Source organism: Engystomops pustulosus, chromosome 4 (assembly GCF_040894005.1).
Source record: "Engystomops pustulosus chromosome 4, aEngPut4.maternal, whole genome shotgun sequence".
In the NCBI taxonomy this organism is placed as follows: Eukaryota; Metazoa; Chordata; class Amphibia; order Anura; family Leptodactylidae; genus Engystomops; species Engystomops pustulosus.
In genome coordinates, this window is record NC_092414.1 from 14,828,885 (window position 1) to 14,851,185 (window position 22,301).

A 22,301-nucleotide genomic window follows, 5' to 3' on the forward strand; every position below is an offset into this window, starting at 1 on the left:
TAAACTTTGTAAGTAAACTTACAAAATGCTAAGTAAACTTATCTACTCTCTCCGCCACCCGATTCCCACGCTACTTTGGTGTTTACCGTTTTCCAGCCCTGAGGTCGAGTTTGTATGCAAATGCAATGTAATGGCTGGAAGGGAAGGTCTTGCCCGATCGCAGATGTGGTTTTATATGCAAAACACTTGGAGCTTGTTGCTGGTCACAAGCATTTCAGTACAAACGCATCTGCGATCAGGCAAATCCTTCCCTCACAGCCTTTGCGTTGCGTTTCAAATCTGCACGTGAACGCGGCCTGACTCCATCTGGAAGTTTCGGGGTATCACAGGACCTGCTCCAAACAATGAAGGCCTTTTTGAACCAAGGGACTTCACTTTCTTTGTTGTCTTCTCGTCTGTGAAGGTCACTCATCAGCCAAAGTGGTCTCGACCAACTTTGGGTGCAGAGACAAAAAAAACTGAAGGTTTTTCCGCCCTTTCACCGACCCCCTAGGAAGTCACAGACCGACCCTCTTTCTGCTGCCCTGAACTGGGGAGGTTGGAGAGGGCATGACCATGACTTAAGGGGAAGCTGCCCAGAGGGCCGGCGGCCATTTTGCGGAGGGTAAATAAAGCATATGGAAGCTTTCCCTGGATCATAGGGTGAACTTGACAGACTTTGCAATGTTTCACTGTGGCTGAGGGGTCAGACCTCTGTATTTCGGCGCTGCATGGCCGATATTCACTGGTATATGAGATTTATATGTATGGACATATTCCCTCTTTTTGTGAACCATAAGACTCTGGTCACCCACTGAACTCCAGGTCAACGGTGTCGTGGTCTGGGATCTATATCAGGGTCAAATACACCCACACACCTCCTACAAAGGGGGATTCTGGGAGATCTGGGTGTTTTGACAGACTAGAATTCTCTGAATTCGTATTGATTATTCACATTAACCGTCGGCCACTCAAATTATTGAGCCTGACCTGCAATACCAAGCACGCCCACTATTCAACGTATGGCGCCACGTAAGATATATGGCACAAAAGCACTTGGCCTTATTGCCAGGTCAGACATTTAGGTAGTCACCCAGCTTTCCCAGAGTGAGATATCATATTTGAAACATTGATGCAGAAAAATGAATGAATCTGGACACTGCCTTTAATTACATCAGAGGCTGCATTCACACTGTGCGTTTTGATTGCAGTTTTGAACGTATGCGTTTTGGTGAAAACACATATGCTTTCATAGGATGCGCTTCAAAACTACAACTAAAACGCAACTTGTGAACGCAGCCTGAGCTCACACATCATGAGAATAACAACAACAACAGAGAGTGAGGAGCCCAGTCCCATTGGCTATGAAGAGAGTCAGTCAGAGATTAGTGGGCAGGTCTGAAGTGTAGCCCCGCCCTCTATCGTTGGGCCCCCCACTTGTATTGTGCCCCCCCTTCTGTGGCCGGAAGTTGTGGCCGCGCCGCCGGAAGCATGTGATCCCGGAAGTTCCGGCGTCGTTAAGGAAGGGGGGGATAAACAGGAATGGCGGAGGCAGCTGCGGCGGCGCCTGGACCCCTGACATCAGCCGCAGCTGGGAAGAGCCCGCTGCCCGCGTTCCCGGACAATCCCCCCGTGGGAGGCTGGACAAGACAGGTGACCTGCAGGTGAGAGACCCCGGCCCGGGGGGGTTATGTGAGGACACGGGGGGGTTATGTGAGGACACGGGGGGGGTTATGTGAGGACACGGGGGGGTTATGTGAGGACACGGGGGGGCGGGAGAGGAGAGGGACGGCCTCTATACGTAGGGGGGGTAGGGGAGAGGGACGGCCTATATACGTAGGGGGGGTAGGGGAGAGGGACGGCCTATATACGTAGGGGGGGGTAGGGGAGAGGGACGGCCTATATACGTAGGGGGGGGTAGGGGAGAGGGACGGCCTATATACGTAGGGGGGGTAGGGGAGAGGGACGGCCTATATACGTTGGGGGGGGGGGTAGAGGAGAGGGACGGCCTATATACGTAGGGGGGGTAGGGGAGAGGGACGGCCTATATACGTAGGGGGGGGTAGAGGAGAGGGACGGCCTATATACGTAGGGGGGGGTAGAGGAGAGGGACGGCCTATATACGTAGGGGGGGGGGTAGGGGAGAGGGACGGCCTATATACGTAGGGGGGGGGTAGGGGAGAGGGACGGCCTATATACGTAGGGGGGGGGTAGGGGAGAGGGACGGCCTATATACGTAGGGGGGGGGGGTAGGGGAGAGGGACGGCCTATATACGTAGGGGGGGGGTAGGGGAGAGGGACGGCCTATATACGTAGGGGGGGGGTAGGGGAGAGGGACGGCCTATATACGTAGGGGGGGGGTAGGGGAGAGGGACGGCCTATATACGTAGGGGGGGGTAGGGGAGAGGGACGGCCTATATACGTAGGGGGGGGTAGGGGAGAGGGACGGCCTATATACGTAGGGGGGGGTAGGGGAGAGGGACGGCCTATATACGTAGGGGGGGGTAGGGGAGAGGGACGGCCTATATACGTAGGGGGGGGTAGGGGAGAGGGACGGCCTATATACGTAGGGGGGGTAGGGGAGAGGGACGGCCTATATACGTAGGGGGGTAGGGGAGAGGGACGGCCTATATACGTAGGGGGTAGGTTAGGGGGGGTAGGGGAGAGGGACGGCCTATATACGTAGGGGAGAGGGACGGCCTATATACGTAGGGGGGTAGGGGAGAGGGACGGCCTATATACGTAGGGGAGAGGGACGGGCCTATATACGTAGGGGAGAGGGACGGCCTATATACGTAGGGGAGAGGGACGGCCTATATACGTAGGGGAGAGGGACGGCCTATATACGTAGTGGGGGGTAGGGGAGAGGGACGGCCTATATACGTAGGGGGGGGGGGTAGGGGAGAGGGACGGCCTATATACGTAGGGGGGGGGTAGGGGAGAGGGACGGCCTATATACGTAAGGGGGGGAGGTAGGGGAGAGGGACGGCCTATATACGTAGGGGGGTAGGGGAGAGGGACGGCCTATATACGTAGGGGAGAGGGACGGCCTATATACGTAGGGGGGGGTAGGGGAGAGGGACGGCCTATATACGTAGGGGGGTAGGGGAGAGGACGGCCTATATACGTAGGGGGGTAGGGGAGAGGGACGGCCTATATACGTAGGGGGAGAGGGACGGCCTATATACGTAGGGGGGGTAGGGGAGAGGGACGGCCTATATACGTAGGGGGGGGTAGGGGAGAGGGACGGCCTATATACGTAGGGGGGGGTAGGGGAGAGGGACGGCCTATATACGTAGGGGGGGGTAGGGGAGAGGGACGGCCTATATACGTAGGGGGGGGGTAGGGGAGAGGGACGGCCTATATACGTAGGGGGGGGGTAGGGGAGAGGGACGGCCTATATACGTAAGGGGGGGGAGGTAGGGGAGAGGGACGGCCTATATACGTAGGGGGGGGGGTAGGGGAGAGGGACGGCCTATATACGTAAGGGGGGGAGGTAGGGGAGAGGGACGGCCTATATACGTAAGGGGGGGGAGGTAGAGGAGAGGGACGGCCTATATACGTAAGGGGGGGGGGTAGGGGAGAGGGACGGCCTATATACGTAAGGGGGGGGGTAGAGGAGAGGGACGGCCTATATACGTAAGGGGGGGGTAGAGGAGAGGGACGGCCTATATACGTAAGGGGGGGGGGGGTAGAGGAGAGGGACGGCCTATATACGTAGGGGGTGGGTAGGGGAGAGGGACGGCCTATATACGTAGGGGGGGGGGGTAGAGGAGAGGGATGTGTTTATAACCCAGGAATGTAATTGGTCCTTCCCATTAACCCTTGTCTCTCCTGTGATCTCGCAGATATTTCATGCACGGCGTCTGCAAGGAAGGAAACAACTGCCGCTATTCCCACGACCTGTCCAGCAGCCGCTCTACTATGATCTGCCGCTACTACCAGCGCGGGTGCTGTGCGTACGGAGACCACTGCAGGTGAGGACGTCCCCTCTGAGCCCTTCCCACTTACCCCCGAGGTCTCCCGCTTATCCCTAATCTCCGTGTCTTTCATTTCTTCCCTTCTCAGATACGAACACACAAAACCACTAAAGCAAGAAATAATCGGAGACGGCTCCGGGGCGCGGAGCGGAGCACACGAGTCCCTCCCGGAAAGCAACACTAACAGTAAGAAGGCAGCTAGCGAGGTGGCAGCGGGGGTCTCCCAAGCTGAAGACTGGGTCAATGCCGTGGAGTTTGTGCCGGGGCAACTCTACTGCGGACGGGGTAATTGCTTGGGAGGCAGCCTTGCTTTATACTGACCCTTCCCCTCTAGCACCTTGCCCCTCACCATGGGACTGTCTCTGTCACCGGGGGCGCGGCTGTGGGGCTTCTCCTTCACCTGGCACAGATCTATAAATATTCTATTGGATCATTCAGTTTTTTGTGGTGTTTGTGTTTTTTCTTTTTGTGTTTTTGTTTTTTTTGGGGGGGTCAAAAGTTCACAATTGATTCACCCGGTCTGAACGATATCCTAAGCCCTAATCTAAAGACTTGGGATGGGACGTTTGTTCATCCCAGTTTGATCAACATGTACACGCTGGACAGCCCCTTTAAAGGTCTTAAAGGGAGTGTTCATTTTATCAGTAGGACACCCCCCCCCCCCCTCCTTTCCCCTTCAGGACACTTTAAATAGGGGTCGATGTCGCCCAGTCTGGCGTAGTCGTGTATGGATTATGCTGAGTTGGGCCCTTACAGATGGATTGAGGTTCGATCTGATCCCTTGAAGGGTTTTTCTGGGACAAATAGTAGAGATTTAGGTCACCAATAAAGGATCGGGAAGGGTCCGAGACTCATGTGGTGGGTTAAGAAACCAGCCTGTGCCAGGTCACTGCTCAGAGGGGGCGGCGCCATATGTTTTATAGTGGCTGTGATTGGTATTGCACCTTGTTCCCGCCTGATGAGCATGAGGGGAGGAGGTGGATGTACATGCGGGATCAGTGATTGGGGTCTCCTGGGTGTCTAATGCACATAACTTTCTGAAGGGAAGACCCTTCACATTCCTCTCCCCGGGGTCCTTGTGCCATAGCTAGACCTCGTATTGGGGGCTTCATCTCTCACACAAGTGCAACATTCAGCCACATTAGTTGTCACTCTGCTTCCAGAGGGTCTGTCCCATCTTGTTACCCCCCCCCCCCCCCCTCCCTCCCCCGCTGCTTTTATGGTAGACAACAATGTGAGGAATGTGGGCCGGGGCTATGCAGGGTCCTCACGTTGCTTCACCTAAATACAGAGCAGTCGCTCACGTTATGTCAGGTCATGACAACCCCCTGCGCCTTCCCTGATCTCGTGGGTGCAACTTACCCAGGGACATATAAGGCGGAGTCTAAAATGGGGAACTTTGGTTTAGGCAGAGGAGTACAGAAGACCCCAAAAAAGTTAACTCTGAACATGTGCATTATACACCAATCCGAACCCACTTAATACGGACCTAAGGGGTAGTAGCTCCACATGTATTCACCTATATACAGACCGGACCCCTATTCATATGTTCATTACATCCCATCCATATATATCCCAATCCCCTTATCTAATCTACATAGTCCACACCCACTGCAGCTTCTATCTACTGTAGAACAGACCCTGCCCCTTTGTATCTATACACTAGAAATCCCCCCCCAATGTGTATCTGTGCACTAGGCAGACCCCCAACCCTTTGTATGTGTGCACTGGGTGGACCCCGGTAAATGAACACTATGGACCAACCCTCATCAATGTGTTAGTGTATATACACACCGATACTCTGCGGCGTTCACCACTCACATGGGAGGTGAATACACGGGGCGCCCAGTACAATTTTATTTTTTGGGAAACCATGGGGCTCCTCTGAGACCTCCCCCCTGCTTGTTCTCCCCGCAGACAGCGACACTCAGGGTCCCGCAACACCGGAGGAGAACAAGGAGCAGCCGGCCGACCCCGAGCTGAAGAAGACGCTGTGTCCATACGCCACCGTGGGGGAGTGTCGCTACGGAGTGAACTGCGTGTACCTGCACGGGGACCCCTGTGACATGTGCGGACTGCAGGTGCTGCACCCCACGGACACCGCCCAGAGGTCTCAGCATATCAAGGTAAGGAAGTTAAAAGTAATGGCCGAATGTAGCGTGCAGTGTCTCCACTGGGGGGCGCACTGCTACTGCTAAACTCCTGTCATATGTAAAAGCCTCCCTGTACACTGATCTATAAGAATATTACCAGGTTATAGAAACACTGTCCTCCCAGCAGGCACTATAGATATACCTGCATATGTTGTGGCGTGCTGAAGCATCATGGGATCGATAGCAACACATCAAAGAGATGGAGAAATCTGTTATTATTCCTCTCTCAGTGCAGCCTCCCTGTATACTGATCTATAATATTTTAGCAAGCTATGGAAAAAGAGGATAATCACACTGTCCTCCCAGCAGGGACAAATGGTACTAGCTCTGGCTGCCCAAGTTGAGGTATCATGGGATCAATAACATGCTTATAATCTAAGTCTTTCATTCCACCTGCAGTGTAACCTCCCCGTATACTCGTCTATAAGAATTTTATCACAATATAGCGCCATTTTTCTTGCAATCTGCCCATGTGATGGTGCTCGGAGGCATCATGGGATCGATAGAGCACATCTCAAAGATGGGAAAAATCCTATGTCTCCCTGTATACTGATTTAAAAGAATTTTAAGCAAGCTATACAAAGGAGCTTAATCACACTGTCCTCCCAGCAGGCACTAGCTCTATCTTCACATGGGCCGCTGTGTTGTGGTATCATGGGATTGATAACAGATTTCTCCATCTCCAAGTCTTTTATTCCTCTTTAATTGTAGCCTAATTTTAGAAGGTTGTAGAAAGGATCATCGGTGTCCTACCAGCCAGTAGAGATGGTGCTAGCTGTAGCTGCCCATGTGATGCTGCGCTGATGCATCATGTGATTGATAATGGACACCACAGAGACGGAGAAATCTTAAGTGCTTTTATTTTCCGTGTATATATATCAGTCTTGCATCGAGGCCCACGAGAAGGACATGGAGTTGTCGTTTGCCATCCAGCGTAGTAAAGACATCGTGTGCGGGATCTGCATGGAGGTCGTGTACGAGAAAACCAACCCCAGCGAGCGGCGCTTCGGGATCCTGTCCAACTGCAGCCACTCCTACTGCCTGAAGTGTATCCGCCGGTGGAGGAGCGCCAAGCAATTTGAAAGCAAGATCATAAAGTGAGTGAGTTACCTCCCTATAGCCAGAAAGCGTCTAAATGCTGCAAAATTGCACAACTTGTGGTCTGTTTTGAGTAGTCGATCAGCCTAGATCTAACAATACGTCTCAATACTTTTGTCAGATCTCATCTGAATGTCCTCCATTGTGCTAGATGAGATATGGATGTGTATTCCAGGATTGTACTAGGGGTATGTCCTCACACTGCTGTGCTCTGTGCTCTCTGCAGCCGGTGTTGGGTATTGCCCCTGGTGGTGAGATGTGTAATCAGACTTTTCTGTGTGGTGCAGGATTTTGATGCATGGATTTATATTCCAGGATTGTAGCTCCTGGTGGCGTGTCCTCACACTGCTGTGTCCTGTGCAGCCATTGTTGGAGATTGGATCGCTGGCAGGGAATGGTAACGCCCATGTGATTGGTTTAAAGTTTACAAAGCTATAAGATTTAAAGGGAATGTCTCTACAGTTTTTGACCGTGCATGCTAGTAGCAGCAGGTCTGTCATAAATCTGTTTATATTCCAGGATTTTTCTGGGGGTGTGTCCTAACACTGCTGTTCTCTGTACTCCCTGCATTTAATAGCTTCTCCCCCTCTGTTCTGATTAAAAACTATTAGATACAGCAGCATTCACTCAGAGGGGAGTTGGTTTGAGGCTCGATGCAGAGGGTGAAGAGCACAGCAGTGTTAGGACACGCCTCCAGAAACTACAATCATAGAATATAAGCCCATATTTCACAGTCCTGCTGCTACTAACACAGAAAGGTCTGATTTACACATCACTCCAAGCACAAAAGCTAACATGGTCTGCAAAGAGAACAGCAGTGTGAGGACACGCCCCCAGAATTATTAAGTTCAATGCAAAGAACAAGGAGCACAACAGTGTGAGGACACCTTTCACATTGTTACAGAGCTAAGTACATATTCACTGTCCTGCTGCTACTAACACACACAAAGGTAAGATTATACAACTTCACATTGTGTACAGTAGAATTCAGAGTGTTCAGAACACAGCAGTGTGAGGAAATTGCTACAATCCTGGAGTATATATCTATACGGCACTGTCCTGCTGCTACAACAGCTACAACAATATGCACAAAGATATTACGACACCTAGGGTAGAGAATCGGCACTACAGGTCTGCACCAGGACTTAAGAGGAGCACAGAGTGAAGGATTGACCCTGGACCTCTGGTTTTGTGTCCGCAGGTCGTGTCCGGAGTGTCGCATCACCTCAAACTTCGTCATTCCAAGCGAATACTGGGTGGAGGAGAAGGAGGATAAACACAAGCTGATCCACAAGTACAAAGAGGCCATGAGGTAGGGACTAGGGGCTGGTCCTACAGCCGGGACCTGCCGAAGGAGGGGGGCGACCTCCGAAATACATCAGGGGCGACTCTCACCTCAAATCTTCTCCTTCCAGCAACAAATCCTGCCGGTATTTCGACGAAGGACGCGGCACCTGCCCATTCGGGGGCAACTGCTTCTACAAACACGCCTACCCCGACGGACGCATCGAAGAGCCACAGCCGCGACAGAAAGGAGGGATGTCCAGCCGATACCGGGTAAGGTCATAGGTCACACCGTCTTCTCATTACACTCAAAGGGGTGGTTCAGGATTAGGGCTGCTGGTGGTGTTTGGTGTTACAGCTGAGCTCTATTATCAATGAGCAGAGAAGAGTCAGTTTTTACTTAAGATGAGTCAAGTTTGGAAGCAGCAGGGGGAACGTTTAGACTGTTTAGAGGTCTCTATCTTCAGTTCTGTAGCAGCTAAAAACCTGGTGCTGGTGTCATATTGTAAATAAGAATCTCTGCTTTTGGATCGTGTCAGGCTTGCGGTTCTGTGATCCATAGAACCGGAGATACAGGCAGCTAAGTTGGGAACTGAATAGCAAACTGTTGCTTACATTTCCAACTGAGTTGTGTAGATCCAAGAACCATCGGCATTGAGATTCTTTCTTTGCTTCAGGTATGTGGTTCTTTGAACTACAGAAACGGAGACGGGTAAAGAGACTGGATCTTTATCTGCAGCTCGCGTTGCTATCTATGTCATTACCTGCCCCCGCTCTGTAGCGCATGCCATCTGAAAGCTGTTGTACTTATCTTTAACATGACACCAGCAGCATGTTTCTAGGTGCAGTAAAACGGAAGATGTGTGTGTGTTTTTTTTTTTTTGTTTGTTTTTTTTTTTTTTTTTTTTTTTGAAGCGACCCTCTAAACTTGACTCGTCTCTGGTAAAATATGACTCTTCTCTGCTTATTGTCATGACTTTGTCTTTTTTTTTTTTTTTGGGAGAGATTTTACATAAGAGTGAATTCTAAAAAGGATATTTCCCCCCAACCTGAGGGGGTCGGTGGGAGTTTATTGACCCAATCACAGGAGCAGGGTATAGCATTGCAGGTTTATTCGGTCATGTGGGGGACAAGGGACTTGTTAGATCACAGGGTCTGGTCTTGCATTGAAATGCCTTGTTCTGAATTCTCCTTCCGAATTTTCCAGGCCCAACGTAGAAACCGTTTTTGGGACTTCGAGGAGCGCGAGGGCAGCGACCCGTTCGACGACAACGACGAGGAGGTCATGACCTTTGAACTGGGCGAGATGCTCCTAATGCTGTTGGCCGCGGGCGCCGACGAAGACGTAACAGACTCGGAGGACGAGTGGGACTTGTTCCATGAGGATCTGGACGATTTTTATGACCTGGACCTATAGCGCCGGTCAGAGGAGTGTGGACTGTCTGGGCGCTGCAGACAGTAGCTATTTCCTGTGGTGTTGTGGCAGTGCCTGTGTCTCTCCTAGGCAGGCCTATCAATTCCAGGTGCTGTTGTAAGAATTTTTATCCTGATGTCTGTGTCTCTCTCCTCTCCCACCTTTACCCCCCTCTCTCTCCGCCATTTTTCCCACCTTCCTCCGTCCTCCAGAGTGTTTGTTTCTCTGTTTCCAGGTTAAAAAAAAAAAACGGAAAAAGGAAAAAAAAAAAAAAATTAAATGAAAAAAAAAATTAAAAATAAAAAAAACTCCACAAATGTATAAAATACTACAATCACGTTGCACCTCGTGTTTTATGGGTTTTTCCACTTTTGGGGTTATTGTGTTACAAGGGTGAACCACTGGGGGGCAGCGATCCCGTAATGGTTGCAGGACGAGTCCCTGATTGCGGCCATTCACGTTACATTATTAATTTAATCTACTTTCACTAAGTTTTCTCTGCTCTGCAAACATTGGGAGACTGGGACTCCTTGCATCAGTCACCGCTGATCCTAGGAGCCCCTACTTCCTTGCATACATCCCCTATACTGTACTATGTGTTCAGGGAGGGACTCCCAGCATCAGTCACTGGTGATGTTACGAGCCCCTACTTCCTTGCATGCATTCCCTATAGTATACGGTGTATCCACTCCCAGCATCAGTCACTGGTGATGCTAGGAGTCCGTACTTCCATGCATACATTCCTTATACTGTAGTATGTATACAGGGAGGGACTCCCAGCATCATAAATTCTACTGCAAGTCCACGTCCCACCACAGTGTTCAGAACATCGGCACTTTAATAGGGGGAGACGTCATCATTGTTCAACCTGAATAAAGCCGTTTTCTGTAAGTGCTATCTTGAGGCCATCATGGTGGGTGTCTGTGCGTGGCGGGGAGAAGCCATCATGGTGGGTGTCTGTGCGTGGCGGGGAGAAGCCATCATGGTTGGTTCACGTAAAAGTCTAATTCCAGGACTCGGACCCCTTTTAGGGTGGGTGATGAGTATCGGATCTCTGTAGGGTCGTTTATCAACAGCTCCGCCATCCTGCATTGTCATGTGATTGGGTGTGAGCTGTCATACCTATCCCAGCCACTATGAAGTGTATGGCGCTGTTCTCAGTAACTGAATGCTATGGACCAGTACTCGCCACTTCAATCCTTCACTGCTCCCGTTTCCTGCGTGTACCGAATCCAAGCTCCTCCTGCTTCCTGGAAATACTTACTTGGCCAATCACTGGGAAAGGCGGAGCTTTGCTTTGGCTAATCAGGAACTTCCTGTATATTGGTATGGGACCAATTGGGGATCGGTTACATGTCGGAAGGGGAGCGGCAGAAGCAAATTAAAAGCAAAAAAAAACTACAACTTTACAGTTTTGTTTTTATATCATTGATCTCTGTCTCTACGGTAACAGACTACAAACTCACAACTGTGTAGTCAGATCTTGCCACCATCTCTGTAATCCTCTCTGAACGGGAGTATAACCATAGGGTCACACAGGTCTGCATAGGGGCTGCGTACACAAAATGTGGGGACATTTGAAATCAAAACTAGTTTATTTTAGGTGAGGGGGTAGATCTGCCCTCCCTCCCAAGGTGCCCTAATTATTGTTACCAGCAGGGCATGCTGGGAGGTGGTGAAGTGTAAATAACAGGTGACAGGCGTCGGGTAGGTTTATGACTGTTCCTGTGTTTACGATGTCAGGTTTACGATTAACCTAGATTTAGGTGCTGGATGGTGTCAGCCCTGAAATATCACAATGATGGCCTTAAAGGGAACCTGTCACCAGGATTTACCCCCATTAAACTCCCAGACCGTCAGGTAGAACATGAAATATCCTTTCTAGAATCCTCTTATATGTAAAATCTCACAATTTTCCCAATAAAAGAATTTTCCCCAAAGTCATGTGATCTGAAAAGAGTCATATTTTACCTGAGGCGCGTCAAGTTTAGTAGCTGCAACTCAGATGCTCCTATCTTCAGTTCTAAAGCACTTAGCGATATGCTGCTGGTGTCATATTAGAGATAAGAATCTCATCTTTCAGATGGCGTGTGGCTCTTGGAGCTACAGAACCACAGATACAGAGAGGTAAGTAATAGACGAGTATTAGATCTTAATCTCCAGCTGTATTACGGGGAGATTTATCATAAAAGTCTGTTCTGGTTGCCCATGGAAACAAAGCAGAGATCAGCTGAAATTCTATAAACCGCTGTGGGAAAATTAAATCTGAGCTCTGATTGGTTGGGCAACTAGAACAGTTCTACTCTGACGCTTATGATAAATCTCACCCTATGTCTTTAACTTTCTGTTACTCCAGTTCTTGCGGCCACCAAACCACAAGAGAGCCGAGATTCTTATCTACAAAATGACACTAGCAGCATGTTTCTGGGTGCTACAGAACTGAAGATAGGGGCGTCCGAATTGATACTCTAAACTTGACTCCTCTCTGGTACAATCTGACTCTTCTATTCACTGTCACATGACTTTGGAGAAGTTTTTTTTTTGGAAAATGGATTAAAATTCACATAAAAGAGGAAATTCTACAAAGGACATTGAGGCACCGGGAGCTTAATTGGGTAAAACCCAGAGTCCATTTACAGAGCACAATATAACGTGAGGTACACAGCCCCTGTACTGGCGGGGGCACATACTTTTGGTCAAAAAAAAGTATAGGCCAGGTCTCCGACAGCTAGTACGGACCAATAACCTACAGTGGGTAGAAGAAAGGCCCTAAAAAGAAAAGAAAATTTTAGGGTAGTGCCCCCTACTGGGGAAAAAAAAAGCATAACAGACTTTAATTTTGAAGCTCCGCCTCCTGCAAATCAGAGAAATCCCTTTACTAGCTTTTGACAAAGGGGAAGATTTATCATCAAGTTTCTGAGGTAAAACTTGTCTAGTTGACCATGTAAACCAATCAGAACTCAGCTTTCATTTTATAAACAGCTGTTGGAAAGTGAAAGCTGAGCTCTGAGTGGTTGCAACTAGAACAGTTCTGCTCTAAGAGGCTTATGATAAATCTCCCACTTGGTTTCTAAACCAGACAATCCCTATAAGAGAAGCGAGTATACGTATACAGAAAGGGCTTGCTCTTATGGGTCTAAAATGTAAAAAAAATGTCATATAGTTCTGGTCAAAAATCTCCTATTTCATGTCTACAGTTGCTGCCTAAGTCTGTATCTCCATGGTTACAGACTACAAACAAGGCCTGTATGTAGTCTGACCCTGTAGTCATGTACTCCCTCACTCTCTAGAGGGCCAAACGTAAGTGAGTAACACGTGACCACATTCTGTGGTGCGATGGTCATCTGTTACCACGGAGACATTGCACCTGCGTGTGAGCTGTAAACCTCAAAACCTTTTCAAAACAACAACAACAACAAAAATGTCTTTCTCTAATGCTTCCGAAATAAAGCACATTTTCATATAGTCGTCAACCACGGATACAGCTCCTATTCACAACTGTGTGTTTCCATGGTTACAGACTACGAACAAGCCCTGTAGTCTGACCCTGCAGTCGTGTGCTCTTATTCACAACTGTGCATTTCCATGGTTACAGACTACGAACAAGCCCTGTAGTCTGACCCTGCAGTCGTGTGCTCTTATTCACAACTGTGTGTCTCCATGGTTACAGACTACGAACAAGCCCTGTAGTCTGACCCTGCAGTCGTGTGCTCTTATTCACAACTGTGTGTCTCCATGGTTACAGACTACGAACAAGCCCTGTAGTCTGACCCTGCAGTCGTGTGCTCTTATTCACAACTGTGTGTTTCCATGGTTACAGACTACGAACAAGCCCTGTAGTCTGACCCTGCAGTCGTGTGCTCTTATTCACAACTGTGTGTCTCCATGGTTACAGACTACGAACAAGCCCTGTAGTCTGACCCTGCAGCCGTGTGCTCTTATTCACAACTGTGTGTCTCCATGGTTACAGACTACGAACAAGCCCTGTAGTCTGACCCTGCAGCCGTGTGCTTTTATTCACAACTGTGCGTTTTCATGGTTAAAGACTACGAACAAGCCCTGTAGTTTGACCCTGCGATCGTGTATTGTCTCTCTCTGATCCTTTTGCTTCTCTACCGAAAGTTAGGGCAGACGTAAGAGAGTAACTACAGGAGCTGACTACGCACTTGGCTTGTAGTCTGTTACCATGGAGACAATTAGTAAATTCCTGATTCCTTTGAAGACACCTGTAACGTCTACAGATCAATGCGGCCGCACCCGTGAGTACACCGTGATAACCCTACTTGACCTTTGCCTGGGTGAAGCTCAGTATCAGCCAGGAGTATTTTGGTTACCCAATCAGACGCCATCATGGCGGCGCGGTTATAAAACGCCACCTGTTGGGGGTCACCTACGTAGTAACTCCATGCAGCAGGAATTACCACAATGTTGTCGATCCAGATTATCAGACGCGTCACCCACTGGCGCCCGGCCATGTACGATTCCTCAGGCGTGTGTCATACGTGTAATTAACGTGATTGAGCAGGATTATGTTTATGAGGCGACATGACCTCAAGCTTAAGGACAGTCATAGATATTTGATGTCTGGTTTTGGATTGGGGGTGTGGCATAGATTCAGACGAATCCCTTTAAGGAAATTTCAAATAAATTGAGGGTTACCAGTTGGAGGCGTGTCACGACATATTGTCAAATCAGTGATGCCAATGCCGCAAAATCTTTGACATAATACCTCCCACTTGCCAGGGTGTGTCTGCTGTTAGCACTGACTGGACAAGGTTTGTGTAGAGCCCATTTTTATATGGTCACACCCCTTTGACAATCTAAAAAATCAGCAATGTTTGGACAACACCAGAATGTGTGGGGTCCCATTATTTTAAATGTCAAAGGGGCATGTCCCTACACGATCAACAGTAATTGGACAATATCAGAATATGTAGGGTCCCATTATTTCAATTATCAAAGGGGTGTGTCCATATACAATCAGCAATGATTGGACAGTATCAGAATGTGTGGGGTCCCATTATTTCAATTGTCAAAGGGGCGTGTCCATACACAATCAACAATAATTGGACCGTATCAGAATATGTAGGGTCCCATTATTTCAATTGTCAAAGGGGCGTATCCATATACAATTAGCAATGATTGGACAGTATCAGAATGCGTGGGGTCCCATTATTTCAATTGTCAAACAGGTTACAGGATCAACAATATTTGGACAATATCGGATGGAGTACAGTGTAGGGTCACATGATTGCCATTATCAACAGGGTGTCAAAGAGGTGTGTTGAGTATGGTGAAGAATCAGATGAATTCCATTGTCAAAGAGGTGTGTCATTATAATGAGCACCGATTGGACATCTTCAAAATGTATAGAGTTTCATTAGCATTGTCAAGGGGGCCTTTCCCTACAAAACCAACACTGATTTGACAATGTCAACACCCAGTTGTCAGATATTATAGGTATATCCATGCCTGGAGATGGGACAGATCCCCTTCAGACTGATGTGTGACATTATTACACAGCAAGGCTGTGTACATAGTACGGTAAATCATATTTTTAGCCAAGAACCCCCTTGGAAAACTCTCCACTCAGTCTTCTGGTTAGGTCGATTCCTTTCAAGTATCGTGCCACATGGACAATCACGTTATTACGTTTTCGGGATGTTCCACCACTTCGTGACCATTCGTGATTCAACCATTTATATTTACATTCAACAAATATAAAAGAAATCATAAAACCATAGATGAAGTTTCTTCTTAAAGAATCTCAGAAGGTATTTTACCAGTCTCTTAGTCTTGTAGACCACCAGGAGGTCACCTCTACCATATGTTGACTTTAAGGCCTACGTTAGGCCTCTGCTCACAACCTCTGCTCTACCATCGGCAAGGTAGTCCAGTCTTTGGGTCTACTCCACCCATTGTAGAAGATAAACCTTGGGTAGGTTTCTGGTCGACACCATCACTAGGAAAGATGGTAAACACCATCTACAGGCAAAGGGACCAACCAACATATGGACAATCGCAGTTTTTACAATGTTTTTGGGATGTTCTACCACCTCATGACTCAACCATTTATATTTACATTCAACAAATATAAAAGAAATCATAAAACCACAGATGAAGTTTCTTCTTAAAGAATCTCAGAAGGTATTTTACCAGTCCCTTAGTCTTGTAGACCACAAGGAGGTCACCTCTAATATACGTTGACTTTAAGGCCTACGTTAGAAGACTTCTCGATATTTTGGAAGGAAATTTTATCACTCTTCTCACAACCTCCTCTCTACCATCTAGCGTCAAGGTAGTCCAGTCTTTGGGTCTACTCCGCCCTTCGTAGAAGATAAACCTTGAGTAGGTTTCTGGTTGACACCATCTCTAGGAAAGATGGTAAACACCATCTACAGGCAAGGGACCAACCACACCCTTGAGGAGCTTCCTCGTTCTCCTTTGCCTCCGAGTAGAGGTTTATTTGGAAAAATTGAAGGCCTTGATTGTCCGATTCAGCTCACGTCTACCCACATAGACAGCTTTTATCAGGCTCCTTCGCTGTCACAATGGGCCGAGAGTCCAAAACAAAGCTGTTCCGTGGACTCTCCTTATGATAATGAAGGGTATTACGAGCCATGAGTTCTGTAGCCATCAGGAGGAAAACTTCATCGATGTTGTGTGACTCTTTGGCTGAGGTTTCTAAGACTGCTGCCAGTCCATGCTTCTCGGCAAACGTGCAGGCCTCCTCAAACAAGATCTGCCTATTCTCCACCAGGTCTGATTTGTTGCCTGTAAACAGAGATGAGATAAAAAAAACAAAGTTTCAGAGATAAAGAGTCTGAGAAGGTTGTGTAGGTTATCTAATTCACCATCCTAGTCTAACGTATGGCCACCAATAGATATTTGATTGGTTGCAGACCATATAATTTTGGAGAACCCTGGGCAAGGTGGATGTGATATTCAGGGTTGACTCAACATCAAAACCAAGGAGGAGACCATTCTGTATGGTGGTCATGGTGCATTAACATCTACTGTACCCAAAAACAGGAGAACCATAGCCTATAGACATTGGCCAAAGACTCAGGAAATTCTTCTGCACATGGCCATCTTTAAATATTAGTAGATGGGAACGTTCCCTATGGGTAGGAAACAGGAGGAGAAGACTAGGACAACCGCTATCATGTGGTGTGAACGACACAGTGTGGTGGAAACTGTAGTCAATAAAGCTTGAGTTAATAGAGGGGGTCCTCATCTCTTAGAAGAAGCGGCCACAATGAACATCTCACCCTGGAGGAACTGTCCTGTCCTCCATTACATCAATAGCCCATTGGTTTGAATGGACACAGTGTAATACTTAGTTTCCCCTGTGGGGGAGCTGCAGAGAAGCGTAACACTTGCTTCCAGGCTTCTCTATTATGAAGAACCCAGAAGACTTACCTATCAGCATCAACATCAAGTTGGCGGCTCCATATTTTTCCACTTCATGTATCCAGTGGGGCACAGACTCGAATGTCTGGCGTCGGGTGATGTCGTAGGCGATGATGGCTCCGTGTGCGCTACGGTAGTAACTCTGTGTGATGTTACGAAACCTCTCCTGGCCAGCCGTGTCCCAAACTTGCACCTACAGGATATCACAAAACATGTACCATCCACCAAATATTAGTCATAGGAGCTGCAGGACTGTGAAAAATTGATTTATATTTTAGAATGGTAGTCGGGGGAGGGTCCTCACACAGCTGTGCTCTTAGCTCTCTGCATTGATCTGCTCCACAGCTCCTTCTCTATAATGTTTAACCAGAATCCTGTAACAATGGTCCAATAGAGCCGAAGGCTTGTGGAACAGCACAACACAGAGAGCACAGAGAACAGCAGTGTGAAGACCCCCCCCCCCCCCCCGCAGTGCACGTGAAGATCCTGGAATATAGCCCCAGTTTTCACAGTCTTGCTGCTCCTCATAACATACAACTCAGAGAAGCATATAGTAACGTTTGAAGTTATGCATGTTGTAAAAAATTTTTCAGGGTTTAGGTTCTTGAAGCGCCCTGGGGTGTGTCCTCACACTGCTGTTCTCTTATAATTTACCTTCTCTACAGATCATCCGTTCTTCTCTGAGTAAAAGCTGTTGCAAACTTCCTGTAGACTACGACAACAGTCACTCAAAACAGAGAGGAGGGGCTGAAAAGCAATTAAATAACAAAAGCTAAGAGCACAGCAGTGTGAGGAAAAGCTCTAGAAGCTACAATCCTGGAATAAAAAATTAAATTTCAGTTCTGCTGCTACTAACTATATCCTTCAATATCATAAACCCTACCCAAATGGTTCCAGTTTTTGGAACAAGAAAATTTGTAAACATTTTACCTTGACTTTTTTGCCATTAATATTCAGGGACTTCACAGTAAAGTCCACCCCAATAGTGTTCTGGTGCTTGTCGCTGAATTCTCCGGACTGGAACCTCTGCACCACACAAGTCTTTCCCACATTGGAGTCACCAATCAGAATGATCTTAAAGAGGAAATCAAAAGGGTCGTCCTCTGGAAACCCCGATCCAGGCATGCTCCGCGGGGGCGGGGTCTATATCCCGAGAAAAGACTGAGGAGCTGCAGCTTAGGAGCCACAAAACATACTGCAGACCTGAATTGAGACAAAGAAAGAAAAAAAGTTATAGTCACACATTTTAATAGCTCGTCCATGCAGTGGGGAGGGGGGGGGGTTCTGGCCACGCCTCCATGACAAAAGACCCCACCCAGTACCACCGCCATTTTAATGATTGACAGCTTTATTTCATTTTCTAACTCTGAGACTCATCTTACAATTGAACTATGAAAACAGATTAATATTCCAGGATTGTAGTTTCACTGAGTGCAATGGGGGCGTGTCCTCACACTGCTGTGCTCTTCGCTCTCTGCGTTGACTTGCTTCACAGCCCCTCTTCCTTTGCTCCAGATGAAAACTGAAGTACCTAACTAGAATCCCTCTTTTCTTAGAGAAGAGGGGAGTGACTTTGTAGTAGTTCAATGCAGAGAGCTAAGAGCACAGCAGTGTGAGGACATATCCACCATGAACATGATTTAATTAGAATGGAAAAAGGATTGCATTGTTCCTCAGTCCTGCACGGATGTATATTCTCAGAGATTGTAGTTTATCCAACTGCACTGTGAATGTGTCCTCACACTGCTGTGCACTTAGTTCTGTGTCATGAGCTGCTACACCATTGTTCCCCTGTGGTTGAATACTACAGCAGAGGAGGAAGTGAGTGGTGGCCCAGGACTACAGACTTCAGCTGGGCCGGATCATAGGGGGGGCGCCCAGGGCGTGTGCCCCAGGGCCCCCACCACTTTGCCCTTAAAGGGGCCTCCACCAACCTAGATCCGGCCCTGCCTGTGTATCTGTGACTCATATATTTTGAGGTGACTTCTAGGAATTTTCACATTATATCCAATCACCTTAAGGTTAAAAATAAACTTTTCCCTATCCACAAGTATATCAGTAAAAGGTCACATACCGAGACAAATGTCAGCCGTATATATTTAGTCAATGTGCGACCTCTGAAGCAAAAGAACTAGTATTACCAGTTGTGGCAAGGCATGCTGGGACTTGTAGTTCAACCAAAGGCTAAACCCCAGCACAGGCCTAATCCTTCTCACAGCTGAGGGTTTGTTTTAGTGCTATCCAGTCAAGACAGCCCTAACTTAAATGCAGAAGAAATCTCCCTGCTGTCCTGTGGTTTGTTACAGTGTATCAGCGCAGGAGTGTCGCGTCTGGGTGATAAATGTGACAGCAAATATTTCTACTTCTTAGTCACTTCCCCTGGACTTTTATAGCAAAGTAAATATCTATATATGGGGAGGCAATTTGGATTTTTGAGGTAAAAAAATTGGACATTTTATGGAACTGTGATCATTTTTTGGTATTTTTACACCACACACATCACTTTTAGAAATACAGTGGGTAGCATGGCCTACTGGGAGGGGGTGAGGCTTTCAAAACCAGGTATATTTGCCATGATATACAAAAGAAACTCTGACCTTCTCACAACACTTTGATGTTTGGCAGGTTAAGTATTATAAATCCTTGCCCTGCTCTCTGCGCTGAGATTTATGATGCCCTGCCTCCAGAGATGACCCCATTTCCTTTTAGGTGATTATTCACATTATAGTGTTAATAGTCAGTACATAGTCCAGTAATTGAATCTGTGGAGAACAATGGAGTTGCAGTGGAAGCCGCTGTATCTAAGCTGTCATTATAGAGGTATCTATCATACATAGAGCTGAGCCGCTGTATCTAAGCTGTCATTATAGAGGTATCTACCATACATAGAGCTGAGCCGCTGCATCTAAGCTGCCATTCTAGAGGTATCTACCATACATTGAACTGAGCTGCTGTATCTAAGCTGCCATTCTTTAGGTATCTTTCATACATAGAGCTGAGCCGCTGTATCTAAGCTGCCATTATAGAGGTATCTACTATACGTAGAGCTGAGCCGCTGTATCTAAGCTGCCATTATAGAGATATCTACCATACAAAGAGCTGAGCTTCTGTATCTAAGCTGCCATTATAGAGATATCTACGATATATAGAGCTGAGCTGCTGTATCTAAGCTGCCATTCTAGAAGTATCTACCATACATAGAGCTGAGCTGCTGTATCTAAGCTGCCATTCTTTAGGTATCTTTCATACATAGAGCTGAGCCGCTGTATCTAAGCTGCCATTATAGAGGTATCTACTATACGTAGAGCTGAGCCGCTGTATCTAAGCTGCCATTATAGAGATATCTACCATACAAAGAGCTGAGATTCTGTATCTAAGCTGCCATTATAGAGATATCTACGATATATAGAGCTGAGCTGCTGTATCTAAGCTGCCATTCTAGGGGTATCTACCAGACATAGAGCTGAGCCGCTGTATCTAAGCTGCCATTCTAGAGGTATCTACCAGACATAGAGCTGAACCGCTGTATCTAAGCACCTAATATACAGGTATGTCTCTTTATATCCGACTGATCCTGTAATAAGACTTGTGCTGAGGATTACCGCCCCTTTAAGACACCTGTTATCCGTCTCCTCTCTCAGGCTGCGGCCCAGTGCTCTATAACATCCTACGACCGCCCTTTTCCATCGCAGTTACTAGAATTTCCTGGTGTACAGTATCTCCCACATCTCATGGCTTCCCCCCGATCAGATATCTCACCTGTAGCCGCGTCTGTCAGGATCCGTTCACCTGTCACGCACCCTCCTGTGCTGCACCTCACCTGGATAAACAGGTAAAGCCTCCTCAGGTGCTCGGCCTCCAGCTGCATTGCATACTGGGAGATGTAGTTGAAGAAGCGGCGCAGCAATAAGGAAGTGAACGCACCTGTGTCGGAAGAAGAAGACAAACAACCTTATTATGTCCTTCAGGCTATAAATTAACCCCACGTTGTCACCAGAACTTGAAAGAAGATCCAGGTTTCCAGCTTGGTGCGACGGTCCCGTACTGAGTGACACGGCTATAATACACGGCTGGAATAACAATGACCCCATTGTGGTGATTATAATGGGATACAGAAATTAGAGTGCGACCTCCTCTCTCTCCCCAGATAATATTACACAACCTCTTCCAAGACACTATAAAAGGGATTGTACAAAATTAAAGCACCATATTTGTCCAAAGGTTCTATGTGGTGTTACATCTTAATTACATTCACTTCAGAATCAACAATCCTTTTAAATCTATTTACTACAATTTTTAAGGATTAAAAAAAGAATATTTCTTAAGCTTAACATAGGCAAGGCCTATCCTTTAGATAAGGGATGGTTGGTTGGAAAATCCCTTTAAATAGGACTTGTCCCCAAGTACAAAATTCTGAATAACAGACCTCATGTGATTGCCGCTGTGTCCCTGATGAATTTGACATTAACTTTTTAAAAATCTGTCCACCCATTCAAAAGATATGGCCCCCGGAAGTATATTTCAGACACACCCCCGAGGAAATAAAAGGTTACCGCCCCATTGACAATTATAAATTAATTTTAAGTCTAAACTTCCGATGGCCATATCTTTTGAACTGGTAGGTGGATTTGTAAAATACAAACGCCAAATTGGTCATGAACACATCGGCAATCACATGAGGTACATGATTAAAGATTTTGGACTTGACAAAATCTTTAGATCTGCTCGATAATTTAAAAAAAAGACAAAAATTTGATGTCGCCCTCTACTGCCAATAAGTGGTCATAGTCAACATACAATGAAGTCAAAGTCCTTCACTGCCTATCGGACATAAAAGAGATGTCAAGACCAAAGTGCCTTCATCCCTGTTCAATACATATTTCCATGCCCTGAATCAGCCAATCAGAGCCAATGACATGGCATACAACACTGTCGCATCACTGAGCTCTGAATTTGCCTGTGCTAACACAGCACTGCACC

At 47.3% G+C, this 22,301-nt stretch overlaps 2 protein-coding genes across 3 annotated transcripts; one reads left to right on the forward strand and one right to left on the reverse strand.

Moving 5' to 3' along the window:
* The first annotated feature begins 1,420 nt into the window (after positions 1-1,420).
* MKRN1 (makorin ring finger protein 1) lies at positions 1,421-10,162 on the forward strand. 2 transcript variants are annotated; one of them, XM_072145254.1, is made up of 8 exons: positions 1,421-1,643; positions 3,828-3,956; positions 4,048-4,145; positions 5,877-6,085; positions 6,995-7,209; positions 8,412-8,522; positions 8,626-8,767; positions 9,702-10,162. In XM_072145254.1, the coding sequence occupies exons 1-8, from the start codon at positions 1,522-1,524 to the stop codon at positions 9,909-9,911; spliced, it is 1,236 nt and encodes a 411-aa protein (XP_072001355.1). In that variant the 5' UTR covers positions 1,421-1,521; the 3' UTR covers positions 9,912-10,162. The 2 variants fall into 2 exon arrangements, with proteins under 2 accessions (XP_072001355.1, XP_072001354.1); XM_072145253.1 differs by having other exon boundaries at positions 1,423-1,643; positions 4,048-4,244; positions 9,702-10,161.
* A 4,952-nt stretch (positions 10,163-15,114) lies between these two features.
* RAB19 (RAB19, member RAS oncogene family) lies at positions 15,115-21,377 on the reverse strand. Its single transcript, XM_072145255.1, has 4 exons — positions 21,081-21,377; positions 18,252-18,524; positions 17,331-17,514; positions 15,115-16,682 (listed from the first exon to the last, which is right to left on the reverse strand). The coding sequence occupies exons 2-4, from the start codon at positions 18,444-18,446 to the stop codon at positions 16,417-16,419; spliced, it is 645 nt and encodes a 214-aa protein (XP_072001356.1). The 5' UTR covers positions 18,447-18,524; positions 21,081-21,377; the 3' UTR covers positions 15,115-16,416.
* Between the last annotated feature and the right edge of the window lie 924 nt (positions 21,378-22,301).